The sequence below is a fragment of the Pseudonaja textilis genome, chromosome 3 (genome assembly GCF_049901715.1).
Source record: "Pseudonaja textilis isolate UNSWEBS1 chromosome 3, rPseTex1.2, whole genome shotgun sequence".
Taxonomy (NCBI): Eukaryota; Metazoa; Chordata; class Lepidosauria; order Squamata; family Elapidae; genus Pseudonaja; species Pseudonaja textilis.
In genome coordinates this window covers 14,166,774-14,185,483 of record NC_141992.1, presented here as the reverse complement: position 1 = coordinate 14,185,483, position 18,710 = coordinate 14,166,774, and the positions used below count along the sequence as shown (strand labels likewise).

At 39.3% G+C, this 18,710-nt stretch overlaps 1 protein-coding gene across 1 annotated transcript in view; it reads left to right on the top strand.

The window, feature by feature from the left end:
• Positions 1–1,518: 1,518 nt before the first annotated feature.
• Positions 1,519–18,710, top strand: part of ZNF831 (zinc finger protein 831) — a 69,827-nt gene continuing 52,635 nt past the window's right edge. Inside the window, exon 1 of the mRNA XM_087928939.1 lies at positions 1,519–1,901. Within this exon, the coding sequence (XP_087785065.1) occupies positions 1,893–1,901 (9 nt within the window). The 5' untranslated portion in view covers positions 1,519–1,892. The remainder of the gene's footprint in view (positions 1,902–18,710) is intronic.

Genomic DNA, 18,710 nt, shown 5'->3' with positions numbered 1-18,710 from the left:
AGGTATGTAAATTAGTAGTCATAACCACAACTTCTTGTAATGGATTTGACTGAGTAAACAAAAATATCTGAATATACTCATAATAGTTTAACTGACATGAATAACCCATGGGGGGGTGGGTGTGAATCACATAAGTTCTTCCAAGTAGCTGCATTGAAACAGTTATGCCCTCAGAAGCTTATATTGATTGCTCTTTAAGTATATTTAGCATGTAAAGTATAGAACAGCTTTGTTGTACAAAATGCGGCTGGCTGACATATGGAGAGTTACTAGAAAAGAATCAGTTCTTGTTTCATTATACAGCTGAGTGCACAAGGAAACATAACACTTTATGCTGTGTAAGAAAGTGTATTCAGTCATAATTCCTCAGTTTTGCAGTAAATAATAGAATAACTGAGTTGGAAACGACCTCGGGGGTCTCAAGCAGGAGACCTTATATCAGGGCTGCCAAACTCATGGCCCACAGACAAGTTGAGTCATGCACTGGCCATGCTTTAGTGGCTTAGTGAATGGTTTAGTGAAGGGAAAAAAGTCACAATGTCATGTGACACTGTGACGTTGCAAGTTTGACAACTATGCCCTATGCTGTTTCAGACAAATGGTTGTCCAATCTCTCCTTAAAAACCTGCACTTTTGGACCACCCCCAACTTCTGGAGACAAGCCATTCCCCTGATACAATTAATCAGTGTAATCTAAACTGTCAGGAAATTTCTCTAGTTCTAGGTTAGTTCTCAAGACATTTGTTAAAGAATACAGACTGTTAGATCTTCAATATCTTCTGTACCTTGTAATAGCACAGTCGGCTAAAATGACTGCCAAATCTATTGAATCTGCTACCTCAATATAGTACTTATAAAAGTAACATGCAACAAAAAATACACAGTTTCCAAATTTAGGTAGAGTATACTTTGTTTCTGGACCTTTTTAGAGATTTTAGAAATAGAATCCAGGATTATATGTTTTATTTGTTTAATCTGTGAAGTAACAAAGTAACTTCTTTCAATTGTTCCTCTTGCAATTAGCTTTCTAAAAGCTTATTGCTTGTCTATATTTTCTACCAGTAAAAGGCTCCGCACAATGGACCATTATTTACTCATGGTTAATTGCTCTGTTTAAGGCTCATGGAATTTTTTATCCATAATTTTTGCAATAATGCTACAGTTGGGAATTATTTATTTTCCTATTTCTCTTTGTTTGGTTAGCATATGAGCAGATGTTGGCAGGCAAAGGACAAAACTTTAAAAAGTAAATGCTGTTTGGTGGTAGTGGTGGATAGGATTGGACAGCTTGGTTTTTCAAGTGAAGCCCAAAGTTAGAAGTTTTTTGGGGCTGGTAAAAATATTTGGAATATTGACAAAATATCCTTGTAATTTTCACAAAATGGCTGCCATGGAGGATATGAGCAGTTACAAGTTATTCATTTATCAGGAATAAAAACACTTATGTATAAATACAATATATAGGTTAAAATTATCTTTTCTGTAAATTTAGACATCTAATAACAAAAATATTTTTTGTAAAAAGCTGGATGCTTCAATGTTAGCAACAAATTGTGATCTCAAGGCTATTGGGCAATTAGATGAGTTACCTCTACATTTCAAGATAATATTGTCTTTACCATAACTGATCTAAACATAGAGCTGCAGTAGTAGAAATCTGGTGTTTCCTTGACAACTGATAAAAACACAAGTGCATAAAAACCAAGATAGAAGGATGCGGCACTCATAAATAGCGTGGGTTGGGACAGCAGTAGCTTAATCAGTTGAGGTTACATTTAAAGTGAGGAGAGAAAAGACTTGAGAGAAGTACAGTTATAAACTTCGTGGCATTTGGATTGGATCTACAAGAAAATCAAGGATGCAAGAATCTGACCAAATCTGAGTGATTTGGTATGCTTAAGGTATGCTTGAATTTTTTTTTTTCATGTTAACATATAGAGTCATGAGCCAGTGTAACTTGAGGTAATCATGTCCCTTGTTTATGCTTTTTTTCTTTTTGGTATCCTTATGGAAGCATCCAGTAGTTCATATTAAATTTTCTGCATTTATAAATTTGTATCGGCTATTCTTACATCCTTACTGTGTTGAGATTTCAATCTTTCTTCATCCTTGTCCTTGTAAGGGTGATTTTTTTACTAAGAGTTTATGTTCAAGAGGCATTAATTAAGCAAAGGCATGGTGAGTCCAAAACTGCATTTTTTGAAATTTAATTTCCTTGAACAGAAAAGGAATTTGGTATTTTTTCCAATATTCTGCAAACAATTGTCACTCAATTTACATTTATAAAGTTTGTCCCATTTTTAATTTTTAAACATTAACAAAGAATATTGCCATTTAGAATAAATGATTTCAGGTTTAGAAACCTAACTTCTGGAACCAAATACTGCACTTGAGCATAATTATATAAAGTTGGAAAACAGTGCTTGTTTTTATTAAATTGTAATGCTCTGCAGCTTTGGTATTTTGTGAAAAACCTAGACTATAAATGGTAACTGATGGAAGAAATTTCTCCAGATAAACTTAAAAAATGCAAATTGCAATCACAAAAATTGTAATGAGTTCATCCAAAAGGAGTTAATAAGTGCAGCAGGTAGTATTTACATAGCGAGAAGATGATTATATTTATACCTCCACAATTTCATGCAATTATTTGTTAATTTACTCCATAACAAGATTGCTGACAGAAGGGCACACATCTATGCACACCTGTTGTACTAATGACTTAAGTGTGAAATGAAATGTAACTATAACTGGCAGCTTAAAAGTTCTGTGTTTAGCAAAGGAGCTATTTAAGAGCTTTGCTTTTCAGTTTTTCTAATTGATATTAAGCAAGGATAACTCTTAAAAAATGAAAATTCTATTTTTAATGGAAAGTCATCTTTGATTTTATGCCAATATATTCACTGTTTGAAAATTCCTAGAAAGAAACAAGATGAATAGATAAGAAAATCAGATAAATGTTATAAAACCTGCAGTTGATGAGTCGGGAGTAATTTTCAGTTTTCCAGATGTAAAGGGAGAAAAATTCTGTATTGATGTAGGATATGTATATATAAAATGCGCGTGTGTATGTGTGCGTGTGCACCCCCCCAAAAGAATAGAGCATGAATATGTGTCATAGAAATGCTTATCAGTTACAGTAGAAGATGTGGCTGTGATTCTGTATGGATTGTAAATGCTATGATTAAAAACCTTCAGTTATTACGCAATAATCTGTTAAAAAAAACTGAAGAGAAGGGAGACCTACTCAAGCTTCTCGGGAATCTCAAAGGTTTTCAAGGTACACATTAAAATGGATAAACTCAAGTTTTGACCATTATGCAAATAATACAACAACCTTAAATTAAACTGGCTGCATAGAATATTTCTCCTTTTTTAAAAAACCTCTTTGAGGTAAACTTTAACCTTCAGTGTTAGGAAATTAACCTCATGTCACTATAGTTAAACTGGAATTGACATGCCAGATCATAAAAACTATAGCCAAACTGGATCAGTGTAGTATTTTATATTATAGATGACAATTTCAACTTTATTAGGAAAATATATAGAATGTTCTTCTATACAGATTGCTCCTAGATTCCTTAAAAGAAAAAAAAAATGATAGAAACCACATTTCACTAATTTTACTAGTTTACTCGTTTGAATTTTTTAACTCGGATATTTAAAAATGGATCAGCTTCTTTGATGCTATTTTCCAAGTTTCCATGGTGCTTTATTTTTCAACAAAAATTCTGTGTGGTTTTCAGCAGTCTAGTTATCATCAGTTATTACTTTAACACTATACAGTGATGTCAATTTTGTCTTTTGTTTAATGCTATTTCATTTTTAAAAAATACTTTAGAGCTCCTAAATTTGAAAGTAATTATTTTCATTCTCTAGTTTCAGTTTTATTTAAGATTTATGTATTAACTTTTCCTTTTGCTTTCCCGAACAACTTCGGGCAGATCACAAATAAAAAACATACAAGTAGTTCTGGAATTATGACCACGATTGAGCCCAGTATTTCTGTTACTAAGCCAGGCAGTTGTTCAGTTAATATTGCCCCATTTAACGTCTTTTCTTGCCACTGCTGTTAAGTCAATTGCTGCAGTTATTAAGTTAGTAACGGTTGTTAAGTGAATCTAGCTTCCTCACTTACTTTACTTATCAGTAGGTCATGCCCTGGGACATGTATATAAACAAATTTTGATCATGTGACCATACAGATACATTGCAGTCAGTGAGACCATACTAAAGTATCACAGTCATAAGAGCAATTTGTTACATTATTGAATTTTATGTTTCAGTTCTGTGATTATCTACACTTCACTATCCCTGTTCAATATTTAAATGATGTATCTGTTGACTGTTGCTTTTCTTTCAGAAATTATAAGGAAATTTCTGAAAGAAACATGGAAGCAAAAAATTTCTTATCCAAAGCCTTTTATCTTTCATATTACAAAGCAAATTAAATAAGCATTCTCAAATTGGGCATTTTAAAACACTGCAGAACAAGAACAGATGGGCCCTTTCTGTAGCATTTAATATGTTGTCAGTGTCCTTATTAAGACCCACCAAAAGAACCCCTCTGCTATAGGGAGGCCTATTTTAATATACTCACTGTTGAATTCAGTTTCAAGATCTGTAGCCTAACTCCATTTTTTTCCCATGCGATAAGCCTTGTCTACTCAGGATGTTTGTGAGAATGTTGGTTTCTTGGTTATGAGTTACTCCAACTTGAAATACATATAGGGTAAATACAGTTACTCAGACTTAAGATAAGGTAAAGTTTCCCCACGCCCATATGTGCTAGTCATTTCCGGCTCTAGGGGATGGTGCTCATCTCCATTACAAAGCTGAAGAGCCAGCACTGTCAGAAGACGTCTCCGTGGTCATGTGGCCGGCATGATTGCTTTTGAACTGCTAGATTGACAGAAGCTGGGGCAAATAACGGGAGCTCTGTTATGTGATGCTAGGGATTCGAACCACCAAACTGCCAACTTTTCTGATTGACAAGCTCAGCGTCTTAGCCACTGAACCACTTTTACTCAGATTTACTTACTATTTATTCCCTTCCCCTCTCCAAATAACTCCTGGCAGTTTATATAACAGTAGAAACAAATTTGCCCACCCAATCAAGACCTTATATATAAGACAAGCCATAAACACTCATTGAGAAAGAATAAAATTTAACTGTTTAATGGAAAGACAAATCCAAGGGTGCCAGAGCTGTCTCTGGAGGCAAGCTGTTGTATTGTAGCTGTTACAGAGAAGGGTTGCCTCTAGGCCCTTGTCTTTTATTAATACAGCTGTGTTCAATAGAGTTTACATTTGCTTTTGAAGGATATTGTAGAATTTATTGTCTATTTTTATGTGACATATACCAAGAACAAGTAAAAGCAATTAATCCAATGTTAAATTAATCTCTTAGTAATTAAGTAATAAATCTTTTAAGACTTTTAACATTAATACATCTTCAGATGAGTATGCAGAATAGCAAGACCTTGTCAACAGTTCTTCATCTGTAGTTTTATTACTTTGATACAAGTTCCATGTTATCTGCACATATAAAGAGAAATTGCTTCCTGGTATTATAAAGTTGATGAATTCAATATGGTTGCCTAATTGATGCCAGGGATATGCCAGCTTGTTCCTTGACATTTATATTTGGTTATAACCATCGGCTTGTTTTAAAGAAGCTTCTCTCAACTTTTCACCTGCAGCATAGTGGAATAAACCCTTTTAGAATATTTTGAGCATTGTAAAAGTTCTGACTAATACTAGAAGTAGTTTTCGCAGAGGTAGTCCTTGCTTAATGACCAGTCACTTAACGACTATTCAAACTCATGATGGACTCAAGAAAAGTTACTTATGACCCATCCTCAAAATTACAACTTCTGCCCATCAATTCCTCCCTTTCCCGATCATGTTTGCACTGGGGTCACTTGGGCACTAGCTTGCATTTATGACTGATGGCTGTGTCCCACAGTCATTTGAATACATTGCAACATTTTTCCATTTTTCAGCAGAAAATGATAAAAAAAAACCCCACCAATTGGATATGCTAGATTCACTAAACCAGTGGTCCCCAACCTTTTTTGTACCAGGGACCAGTTTCATGCAGGAACACTTTTTCAAGAACCGGTTAGGGTTTTTTATTTATTTATTTATTTATTTTTATTTTTTATTTTATTTACTATTACACTATCAACTCACCAAAATTAACCAATGTTGGAGGATTACTAAAAATGTGTATAAATGCAAGACTAGACTCCAATAAAGTCATCATGATTCAGTTGATCATGATCAAACAAAAATATATGTTTGGCAAAAATATATGTTTTCTCCAAAAGTGTTTTGTAAGGTAATAATCCGCAATTCAGATTTTACATTTAGGATGGGTTTGATCTCCCATATGGTCTTCAGCTTTCCACAATCTCAACAATTGTAAGGTGTGTGGGGAATTCAGAGAGTCCAAGTCCACACATTTTAAAGTTGTTGAGGTTCAGAAATCCAGGCATATAAGGAATTCTGGGGATTCATTCCAAATACCTGGAGAGCCCACTTCTTTCCGGATCTTTCTCGCCCCATTTCGCTGCAACCCCTTGGCAAGCAGAGCATTGTCTAGAATTCTTCCAGCTGAAATAAGAGTTTCAATTACCTGGGAATAAATCCATATTAAACCAGTCAAACTTTTAGTAGATATTCACTGTGTTGCTTGGCTAAAGCAACATTCTGCCCTGTGTGTTTTAGGATTCTCGACTCTTTCGCTCTCTTCTCTCCTGGTTGTTTCGGGTGGCAACTGCCTTCGCCTCCGCCCGGCGCCTTTCGTCATGCACCCTCGTCCTCCCCCGGCTGACAGCTCCGCTGCCGCTGCCGAGCCATGGCCCTGGCGGCACTCCGGACAAGTGCAGGGCTGCTTTCGGGGGCTCCCTGAGGGGTCTGGATCGGGATCTGAGCCCCTTCATTCCACCCCACTCTAGCTTTCAGCTCACACGCCTCTCTCGCTTTCGCTCTCGCTCCCTTTCCCCAGGCGGAAAGAGGCGCTTCGTGGCAGAGCCGCTGGGGCGAGCTTTCTCCCCACCCCGTGTTCCTTTCTCCCTCAGGTCGCCAACTGGCGCTGCTGAGGGCAGACTTCGAAACAAGATGGTGCCCAAGCAAAGTAGGCGGCCCGGTCCAAAATGATCCACGGACCGGTACTGGTCCGGGGACCGGCTGTTGAGGACCCCTGCACTAAACAACTATATGATTAGTGGTGACTTGTTTAAGCACTGTAGTAAATGTGGTTATACAATGACTTGCAACCAAAATTTAAGCTCCATTGTGGGCGTAGATTGAGGACCACCTGTTCCATAAATTTGAATGCTTCCAAAACGAGAGCTGTTATCAGATGGAAAACAATAAAAAATATTTGAAAAAAAGAGCTGTTATCATTCCTAATCAAGATAAGAAAGACGCAGCAGTAGGAAAACAGAAGATTACAAAAGAAAGTCTATGTCCTGTGGATCCTTACTAACATTTTTTTGTTGGAGAAGGATTCTGACAACTGCGTGGAAGGCTTCTGCACCTCTTAACCCTGGGACAAGAGTTGGGACAAGATGACAGACCCTGTTTGCCACATATGCAGTAGATAAATATGTAGCACTACTTGTCTGATTTATAAGAATCATTAAACTCTAGCCTAAACAAACAGATATCCTCATATAATGTTTGTATCTCTGGAAAAGAACTGAGCTTATTTCCATAGCTTTTTGTTCTCTTTAAGAACCAAGTAAGTCTGTTTAAATCCAGCAGTTGAGCACATCAATAAGACCACTCTGCACGGTGGACATATTGATGGGCTCCTTTTAAGAATCAGAATTGGAAATCTTTATTTGGTCATAAACTAGGAAATAAAACAAGAAAATCAAAATTAGAATAAGAAAGAAAAATATTCTAAAATAGTTAAAAAGGTTTAGATGAGATATCTTGGCCTACTGTAAAGACTATAGAATAGTATGGTACTTCGCTGTGATTGAACAAGTAAAACCAGATTTTTCTGATAACAAGACAAAATAAGATGGCCAAGATGCAAAGCGAAGAATGGAAATAATTCCTGGTGAGAGTCAGTACAGAGGAGAACAATACAAAATATGTTCCATTGTTTCAGTTATTCCTTCAAAGCATGCACACAGTCTCTATTTTAAAGGGATCTTTTGGTATCTCACTTCAGTTACAGCTGTTGGAAAGACATTGAATGGAGTCAGGGATAAGGTCTTTCTAAATTTCAGAATTGTTATGTGGTTAAAGTATCTGTCTGATTGGAGAAGGTGTGCAGAGTGGCTCAAGAAGATATTCCTTGGTAGAGTTGGTAGGTCTGCAGCTGTAAATCAATGACACATTGTTTAAGATCAGTTGTGTGATTATAGCCCATCAAGGTGAAGACTGGCCACGAAAAGCGATAAAATTGCATATATCGTCTGGCATTCAGAAGACTGAAAGCTATTGGTCATAATTATGGGGTTCAAGCTGGCTGAAAAAAGGAACCTGTAACCTAATAGAAAAAAAATCTAGGCAGACATTTCTATTTTGAGTAGGCTAGCTTCACGGTAAATATAGATTTAAAAAACTTGAAGCTCTGTTTGAACTCTTTTAAGAGAACGGAATGACTTTTATGGGTCCAACTGAAGTCCAAAAAGAGTTGGCCATGGATCTCAGGCAAGAAGACTTAATTGCAGCAGGCATATGCTGAGTTTCTTTGCAGAAATAAAAAGTATAGAGCCAAATGCTGTTTTATATGCATTTAGGATAATGTAATAAGTGAAATTTATGGTTGCCTATGGCATGGAAGACAATCCCCAGATATTAAAGGTCTTGACTTGCTTTATTAAATGATTATTTAGCTGCCAGACATGCAAAATTAATCTTTGCTCATAAACATAGGAAAAATTGAGCGGATTAAGCTTTTGAAAAAGAAATAATCAGAGGGGAAAATAGTCCTTGACTTACAGCAGTTCATTAAGTGACTGTTCAAAGTTGCAATGGCACTGAAAAAAGTGATTTATGACTGGTTTTCATGCTTACGACCGTTGCAGTATCCCCATGGTCACATGATCAAAATTTAGATGCTTGGCAAGTGGTTCATATTGCAAGTGTCCCAGGATCATATGATCAACTTTTGTGACCTGACAAGCAAAATCAAAGGGGGATGCAGATTCACTTAACCACTACGGCAAGAAAAGTCGTAAAATGAGGCAATCTCATTTAACAAATGTTTCACTTAGCAACATAAATTTTGGGCTCAATTGTCATAACTTGAGCACTACCTGTATTCAGGATGATTGTAGTGAAGTGAAAATGATTTGCCTGCCAAGTTTGAAATTAGTTTACAAAATGCTGCAATTTACATATAGGGAGAATGACTGTGGGTGAATAACCCACCTTTTCTCTAGCAGCTCAAGACAGTATATATAGCAGTGGTGGCACTAGCCACCTGGTCTTCTGGTTTCTAACATGTATGCACATGCGAAGACCAGCTGGCCAGTGTGCAAAGCTTGCCAGGGAGCTGCTCTTCCGGTTTCTGGTGCTCCGGTGTGCATGAAGACCACTGGATGATGTGCATGCATGCGCTGGAACCCAGAAGAACAGCAGGCGACAGCTGGCATGCCCGGAGAAATGGCTCTGTGGGCCACTTCCGGCATGCGTGCTATAGGTTTGCCATCATGGGTATATGGTATTGTTTCTTTCATTATTTTCTTCACAATTTGGTGAGGTGGATTTAACTGAGAAAAAGTGACCTTCCTCAAGTCAGTCAGTTAGTTTACATGGCTAAAGTTAGATTTTAACCTAGATTTTAACAGTTCTAGTCAATATAAGAGCTGTGGTGGCACAGTGCTTAGAGTGCGGTATTGCAGGCTTTCTGCTCACTGCCAGGAGTTCGATTCTGACCAGCTCAAGGTTGACTCAGACTTCCATCCTTCTAAGGTGGGTAAAATGAAGACCAGATTGTTGGGGGCAATATGCTGACTCTGTAAACCACTCTGAGAGGGCTGTAAACATTATGAAGTATATATAAGACTAAATGCTATTGTTATTGCTATCTTAATCATTACATCACACTGAGCAAAGAAAAATGTTCCTCATTGAATTCCTATGAATTTTGAAAAGATGGTTAAAAAATAAACAGTCTTATTGTATTCCATATTCTTTTCTATTAGTTATAAATAAATGCTTACTGGCAGGATAATAGTTGAGAGAATGAGAATTGTAAACTGGATACAAAAGAAAATCATTTTGCTGAAAGCCTTCAAATTTTGATGGGAGACAGCTGACGAATGGATTTTTGCAATAAAATTAAAAGCTAATTTCTTTAAATGAAGACTGCCATGGGAGAAAGAAGATAGCTTCTCTGCCCCCTCCCCACATTCAATGTGTATGGCTCAAAATTTATGAGTTCGATACTGTTTTTTTTTTAATTTACCCTCTTGAATCTTAGCCATCCTCTTGTTATTTTGACAGGGCTTCAGATGCAAGTTACCTGGCACCCAAATAGTCTCCAACACGATCAGTAAAAGGCAGTGTCTGTCTGCCCCATCCTTCAAATGAGAAAAATGGCAATTCAGTAGGAGAACAAGAGTGCCAACAGAAGTTGGAGTGCCCTAGATTCCATGAAATGTTTGAATGATGCATTGCATAAGTGCACAATGCCAGTTTTGTATGGAAGCATATTCTAGGTCTTGAGTAACCCAGAGCTTGAGAAAAGGGTCATACAGGTAGTCCTTCCTTAATAGCTACTAGTTCAGCAACCATTTGAAGTGATTATGGTGCTAAATAAGTGGTACTTATGACTGGCCCTCAAAAATTCTGGCCCTTGCAGTGTCCCCAAGGTCCTGCTATCATGATTTGGGTGCTTGGCAACCAGCTCACATGATAGCTGCCGTGCCCCTTCATCATGTGATCACCATTTGTGACGTTCCCTGCTGGTTTTCAACAAGGAAATCAGTGGGAAAGCCAGCAGAGAGGAGTGCATGTCTCTCTCCCCTGCCCCACAGCCTTCCTGTGTACTTTCCCTTGGCCTCCTTTTGCTCACATGCACCAAAGAGCAAAGAAGCCTTCCCTTGGCTTCTCTTCACTTGCACCGTGCCACACTCTGTCCTGCAACTTGCCTATGCTCACATGCACCTCTGTTTCTTCCCTCAGTGCTGCACTTCAGTACTCTCTTCTCCACTTTGTGCTTGTTCCATGTTGGACCTCCCAAGATCATACCAACAACCCCATGCTCCTTATCTAGGGTTCTCACTGCTTTCTGCTTAATGATCATCTTGTCTTTTGGGATTACAATAGCAACCTGCCTGGATTGCCCTCACTAAGGGATGTAATCACCTGCTTTATGACTGTATTGAATCGTGATGACAGTCCTGGTTCCAATTGTCATCATAATATGAGGACTATCTTGCTTGTATAGCTGCAGAACAAACAAATCTCTCACTTCTGTTAGTAAAGAGTCCTGGTGATTTCATTCCATTCCTTCTGAACCAGTGGTTGAAACACCATGGCGGGGTTCATACTGCAAAAAAGCCACCCCTCATTTCTCCAAGAAGCTGTAGATGTGATTAATCCACTTTCCATGAGTGAGGGAGCCAAACAGAAGTATTGGAAAGAGAACTTTGAGTTATTTAAGGTTAAGGAAAACATGCAAATCAAACAGACGGACCGAGTTTAGTACATATGGCTTTGTGCTTTGTGTCAGCAACACTGTGATGCAACTTTGTCCACAAAATAGAAGCAATTTTAAGATAGGCTTAAATTAGTAACTCTAAATTTAAGCCTATCTTAAAAATGCTTCATTGTGTCCCAAAGACATAAATGACTGAAACAGAAGGTAATTGGGAGCTTTGTATGATTCTACCATCATTTGCTTTGTTTAGAGAAAAACAAAATTGCTGAACTGGTATTCCTGAGATGGAAATTTCTGTTTTCAAAAGAATTTAAAATTCTACCATGCTCTAAGGAGCATTATATTTGTAAAAATAATGGTCATTTTAATTAGTGATATTTTCCTATATTCATCTTAATTTAAAAAGTAGTCTGAGATAGCAGCAACAGTTTTGTAAGCTGTAGTACTATTGGATTGGGCTAATTTGATGTTCTCAGAGATTATATTTTGCAGAATATCTATGTACTATAAAAAATCTTAAGCCTGTTGGTTTATAACATTCAATTGGGTGAAATGTTGCATCATAGGACAACAATTTTTGAACCAACATACTTCAGATCAGCTAACTTGCTGATACAGATTGATGAATGTTGCCTGCGTAATCCCAAAGCTTTCACAATTTGTATTAACAACCTTTATATTACATTATTTCAATGACATGATGAATAAAAGTCAGGAAGATGGTTACCCAGTGGCGGGTTAAGGTTCACTGGTGCCCTAAGCACCGACAAATCTTGCTGCCCCGCTCCTTTGTACATACTGTAGTGCCCCTTTGGGTCTGGTGCCCTAAGCACATGCTTAGTCTGCTTAATGGTTAATACACCAATATGGTTATCCCTCAGTCACGTTCCACTCCAAATACTGGAGAGGGAGGAAAGCTGGACGAGGTTATGCACTGTTTCTCAAGACTTTGCCAGGTGCGATACTGCAGTATTGGCCACAAATGTAGGGCTGTGTTGAAGAGAAGAACAACCTTCGAATTAATGGTGAAACTTCAGTCAATCTCTAAACAGATGGACTGCAGATTTTCCAGAGTTTGGAAAGGGGCAATATGAGACATGAACTTAAAATTGTGAAAGCCCAAACATTGAATGCAATTATTGCCATTTCCTATAAAGCCAAAATGAAAGTTATAGAAGAAAAGGAACGCTTTTGTATTAACTTTGAAAGATTGTAGTAAGTTGAACTATGTAATGTTCAAGGACAACTCGCCAGAAACAACTGAAAAACAATCTGTCTTTGGATGTAGTTCTCTTTGATACTCAAAATAGAATAATGTTGATTCTCTACTGTTAATATTTTGTCTTTATTGAATATGGATTTACTGGTTCTTTTTCTTTTAAAACTTAGAAAAAAATCCTCAGCATCCTTCACTAACTTCAATTTATTCGAGTTTTCACTTTCTTGACACTGATTATACACTTCTGGATTACCTGTCTGTACCTCTCCTCGTCCCATTTTTTTTGTAGTTTTCATAAGTTCGTTGGGCTCTTTTTGAGTTGCCACGCTGGCTTCTTTTATTAGTTCCCATTATTTGCAATTGTGCTTTTAATGTTTCCTTTTTCCATGAATTTTTTGCTCTTCTTTGAATGGCTTAAGAGGCCTCATTTTAGCAGTACTTATATTTTCTGCAATGCACAAGTGTTTATGGCTTTTTTCTTTGCTTCCATTCTCTGAAAGATTCATTTTAAAGCCCTCCTAATAAGCATGTGTACTGACCAAACACATTTATACCAATGCATATATGATACAGCCCATCCTGTCTCAGCAGTCTATTATATAGGTCAAAAAGACTGTTGTCCCAGAACCCAGATCTCTGTTTACAATATCTGTGTAGCCAATCTAGTATTCTTTCCCTTTTTTCTTACCTTCCATAGTTGGATGAGAATGCCCTGGGGTCTTGAGCTTTCTTCCAAGGTTATTAAATGTGATAGTCGCAGCTGTTCTTTGCAGTTTCATTTGTACTCACCTGTATCAACAGGAAGAGATAATTGTCAGTGAACTTGTTAAATTTTGAAAATTGTTTGGTCATGTCCACGAACCTGGTGGACATCTCCCTTCGTGAGCTGATGAGTCTAGTCACCATCCATCTGTTTCTGTTGCTTATAATAATGAAATACCAATAACCAGAGCTATTCTTGTCTGCTTGTGTGGCTGTGTTGTAGTTCTTGTCCTTAGGGGTCCATTGTTTTGTCTTCTGTACTGCAATATTTCTTTTTCTTTGCCTCAACCCTCAGAGCCTACCACAGATCATAAGTGCATTTTCCCCCATTTTATGCAAAAAGACCCTAAGAAGTTTCCAATCAGCTATAAATGTAGGCATTATTTTTTTTCTAACTGAAGAGGTTAATTTAATCAAGTTTCATCTTCACCATCCATTTCTTCATGGTAGGTAGTGTTGAAGTTTTCAACTTTTGAGCATATAATAGTCTTGCTATAGATGTCATATATAAAAGCAAAGTTCCATGACTTTTTTCTTGTTGCTTTCCCCATTAGTCCCCAAAGAAAAGTCTCTTATTTCAGTTGTACTTTAATTTATATTTTAGCAGTGATTTTTCATCAGGGTGTTTTGGGAGAGTCTTTGGGATCCTTAAGGATGGGAGTAAAAGTTGCTTGCTTCCAAGTCTTTTTTCTCATTGCCAGCCCTACAAGTTAGACCAGCCCAAGAAACAGACAGCACCTGTGCCTAGAACTACTTTTAAGATTGACTATAGTAACGGAATCTTCCAAAGTCTGAATGTGCTTTACTTCCTCTCTCCTTTACATATATGTGAATTAGAAGGGAGTCTGAGATATTTTGGTAACCTTCCCTGCAATCTTGGCATTTCAAGCATTTTATTCATTATCAATTTGAAATCATACAAAGTGGTTTCAGAAGTAATTAATAAAAGGTTGATGGCAAGAGTATTATCAAACCTGCTCCTTTATATTTTAAATCAGGCTTGTCCAACCCGCGGCCCAGGGGCCGCATGCGGCCCAGGTTGCCTCGTAATGCGGCCCAGTGCCCACCCCAACCTTCATGCCAGAGCCAGCGAGGAGGAGGAGAGGCAGGTGCGGGGCGGGGCGAGGCGAGCGCCAGGCCAAGCAGCAACAGAAAAGGTGGGCGCTGTCAGAGCGCCACCTCCTGCTGTTGCTGCCGCCGCCCCCGCCACCATTTCTGCCCCTGCCGCCGCTTCTGTCCCCGCTGCCACTTCTTCCCCCCCCCCACTTCTGCCCCCGCCGCCGCCCCGCCGCCACTTCTGCCCCCACCACTGCCGCCGCTTCTTCCCGCCACCACCACTGCTTCTGCCCCCGCCGCCGCTGCTGCTTCTGCCTTCAGTCCTGCCTCATCCAGCCGGGCCATTTGCAGGAGGAGAGGTAGCGCGAGGCGGGCGAGCTTCCCCCAAAATTTGGCTGGAAAATAAACCGTGATAAAGAAACCGTGATAAAAAAAACCATGATAATAATAAATAATAAAAACATCTCACTAACTTCATTTCCAAATAAATTTAATATGTTAACTATGTTTTCTATGGTTTTTTTGGATGATCAGGTATCGTTACTGTTATATTATTTTATGTGCGGCCCAAACCAAATTTAATTCTTCTAATGTGGCCCAGGGAAGGTGAAAGGTTGGACACCCCTGTTTTAAATAGTGATTGAGTTATTATATGGCCAAAAGGAGGCTTTAGTAGGTTGAAGTATCATTAATTTTACAATGTCTTAAAAACGAGATTTTTTTTTTTTCATTTTTACCTGATGAGTTTTTTATATATATTTATCTATTTTTCAAATGTTTCTCGGATGGTTTGAAACCCAGTCATTTCATTTCTTTACGCCCACACAGAGCTGCAGTAGTGAGACACTGTATAGTACTCGGAAAACCAAATTACAAGCGAGAGGCATTAAAAACTCTTCCCACGTCAAATGTGGGTAGAAACAGCCTTCTTTTTCCTTATCCAGAGCTCACCTAATGCCTCCTAACCTTTTGTGGATTGATGATTTTATAGATTAAGAAAAAGAAAGCTGGAGAAAAAGATGATGATTTTGGATTACTCTTTTTTGTAGTTCATCCTGGGCTGTCTCAAAGAAACTTAAACCTCCTCCTTGGTCTATGGACTGGGTCATTTAAAGGTTAGCAAAAGCTTCATTAATTTTAAAATTTAGAAATTTTAGTGAGAATCTGCAAGGAGCAGGCTTTTTATTTCTGTAATTTCTGGCTAAAACAATTGCTTGTACTTAATTTAATTCCCTAAAAATCTGCAAAAGGACTGTGTCATCAGGATCTTTAGTTTCTTTGGTTCAGCCATGCACATATTGAAATATAGATATTGTAATAGAAAAGTCATGTCTATTGAATGGTATACAAACCATGGCCAGCTTGCAATTTTCTGGCACAAAGCACATTAGAAATATTTGTACCAATTTCATAGCAAATCACTTTAAAACTCATTTTTCTGCAGCTTGTTATGGAAAAGCAGAATATTATCTTTACTTTCCCTCTGACAGCACTGATAAAATTTTAATTTTCTGCAAAATAATTCATATTGTACTTCTGTTATATGATTCACATTAGGTGAAAAAGGAAAGTATATTCATATTAAAATGATAGTGTCTTAAGGAAATTGTTATTTCTTATGTATAATGCAAAGGGTTTTTTTCTTATAACAATTTTTGTTATATAATGTGCAAAGATGCATCAAGTAAACTACTCATGTTCAATATAGGTAATGACCTGTGACAATTAAATAAACAAGTGTTTATTCTTCAGCATCCCCCAAAAATGCTAGCCATATGTTTTAAAAGCTTTCTTAAGCCCTGCTATTTTATTATAGGGGTAATTAACTTTTGGCCTTCCACATGCTGTTGAATTAAAACCAGGTGTTCTTGTTAGCCATGTTAGTTTTGGCTGCATATTTAGAGGGCCACAGGAACTATAACACTGTTTTCTAGTTACATAATTCTAATCGAGTAAGATAGATTCTTTAAAAGTTATTAGTTTTTACTACCAGTTCTGTGGGCGTGGCTAGGTGGGCATGGCTAGGTGGGCATGGTCAGGTGACTGGATGGGTGTGGCTTTTTTGCAGCACCCCCACCCTGTTTTGGGGTCTTCTTGGCCTCGGGCCCCCCCAGGGGAGTCATTTTTGCTCCCAGAAGGCTCCCCTGGGGCTCAGGAAGGAAAAAATTAGAGCATAGGAGGGGCATGCAGCACCCTCCCACGCTCTGTTTTGGGCCTTCCTGGCCTCAGAGGAGCCTTGGGGTTTGCTCTCAGAAGGCTCCCTGGGGTTCAGGAAGAACAGACGAGCATAGGAGGGCATGCAGCACCCCTCCACACTCTGTTTTGGGGCCTTCCTGGCCTCAGAGGAGCCTTGGGGTGGGGTTTGCTCTCAGAAGGCTCCCTGGGGTTCAGGAAGAACAGACGAGCATAGGAGGGGCATGCAGCACCCTCCACACTCTGTTTTGGGGCCTTCCTGGCCTCAGAGGAGCCTTTGGGGGTTTGCTCTCAGAAGGCTCCCTGGGGTTCAGGAAGAACAGAACAGAGCATAGGAGGGGCATGCAGCACCCCTCCACACTCTGTTTTGGGGCCTTCCTGGCCTCAGAGGAGCCTTGGGGGTGGGGTTTGCTCTCAGAAGGCTCCCCTGGGGTTCAGGAAGAACAGAACGGAGCATAGGAGGGGCATGCAGCACCCCTCCACACTCTGTTTTGGGGCCTTCCTGGCCTCAGAGGATCCGTGGGGGGTTTGCTCTCAGAAGGCTCCCTGGGGTTCAGGAAGAACAGACGGGCATAGGAGGGCATGCAGCACCCCTCCACACTCTGTTTTGGGGCCTTCCTGGCCTCAGAGGAGCCTTGGGGGCTCTCAGAAGGCTCCCCTGGGGTTCAGGAAGAACAGAACGGAGCATAGGAGGGGCATGCAGCACCCCTCCACACTCTGTTTTGGGCCTTCCTGGCCTCAGGAGCCTCTGGGGGGTGTTTATGCTCCCAAGAAGCTTCCCTGGGGTCTAGGAAGGCAAAAAATGGAGGAGGGGGGCTGTGCACCCTCTCTCCATTTTTTGCCTTCCTGGGCCTCAGGGAAGCCTCCTGGGTGAAGCAGTAAGAAGTGAGGGGAATCCCGGCACAGCTGTTCATAGGAACAACTGATTGTCGGGAGGAAAAAAAAAAAAGAAATACCTTAAGGAGTGATTGGGTGGCGATCACCAGGCGGATGGAATGAGCGGGCATCATGCAGGCAGGGCAAGTGAGCGAGCGGCAGCTGGGTTGGGGGCGTGGCCAGGCAGAAGTTACTATCAGTTCGGCGACCCACACCAAATCCTTGCTACCGGTTTGCCTGAACTGGTGTAAACTGGCTGAATACTCCCACTGTATCTTATGCTCAAGTGACTTAGACAGAAAGTCATTTTTTGTCTTTTTTGTAACTTCTTTGTTTCTCCTTTCCCATTGTGTTGCATTTGAATATGTTTTGTGTTTATCTGTGTACTGGGAAACAGAGGCTAAGTTGCATGTACTTCACTCTAGGTCACCAGGAGAGAGAGAGGCTTTGAATGGACCAATTGGTAGCATTCCCAGCTGCTGTCCATCTGCCTCTCCCGTAGATACATACTGAGAGTTTTTCTATTTTCCTCTGAAAATAGAAAATAGTTTTAAATTCAGTCTTTTTTGGGGGGGGGCTTTTCCTTCCTGTATTACCCAATCAGGTCCCATTGTGTTCTGTTTTATCCAATGGACAGTTAGTCCTTAGCCCCTTGACATAATTTCTTTCCAACATACTGTTAGGTTGAAAAGAATAAGAATTGTTCAAACTGAAACTTAAACAGCAGGAATTGGAGAGTGCTTCTTCACTGAGCCGAAGGGAGAATCCAGGATTGGGTAGACTCTAGTCTCCTAGCTCTGCAGACCGAGTTGAAAAACTGAGGACACCCCCCCTGGTAATGGTCCCCAGTTCTTCACTCAGTCTCAGCATGTTCAGACCGCCCTTTAAGGGCTCTGAACAGTTAGGATTGTAGAAGAATTTTCACCCCCTGGATTAAACTTTTAGACTTAGAGAGGCTTAGATCAGATT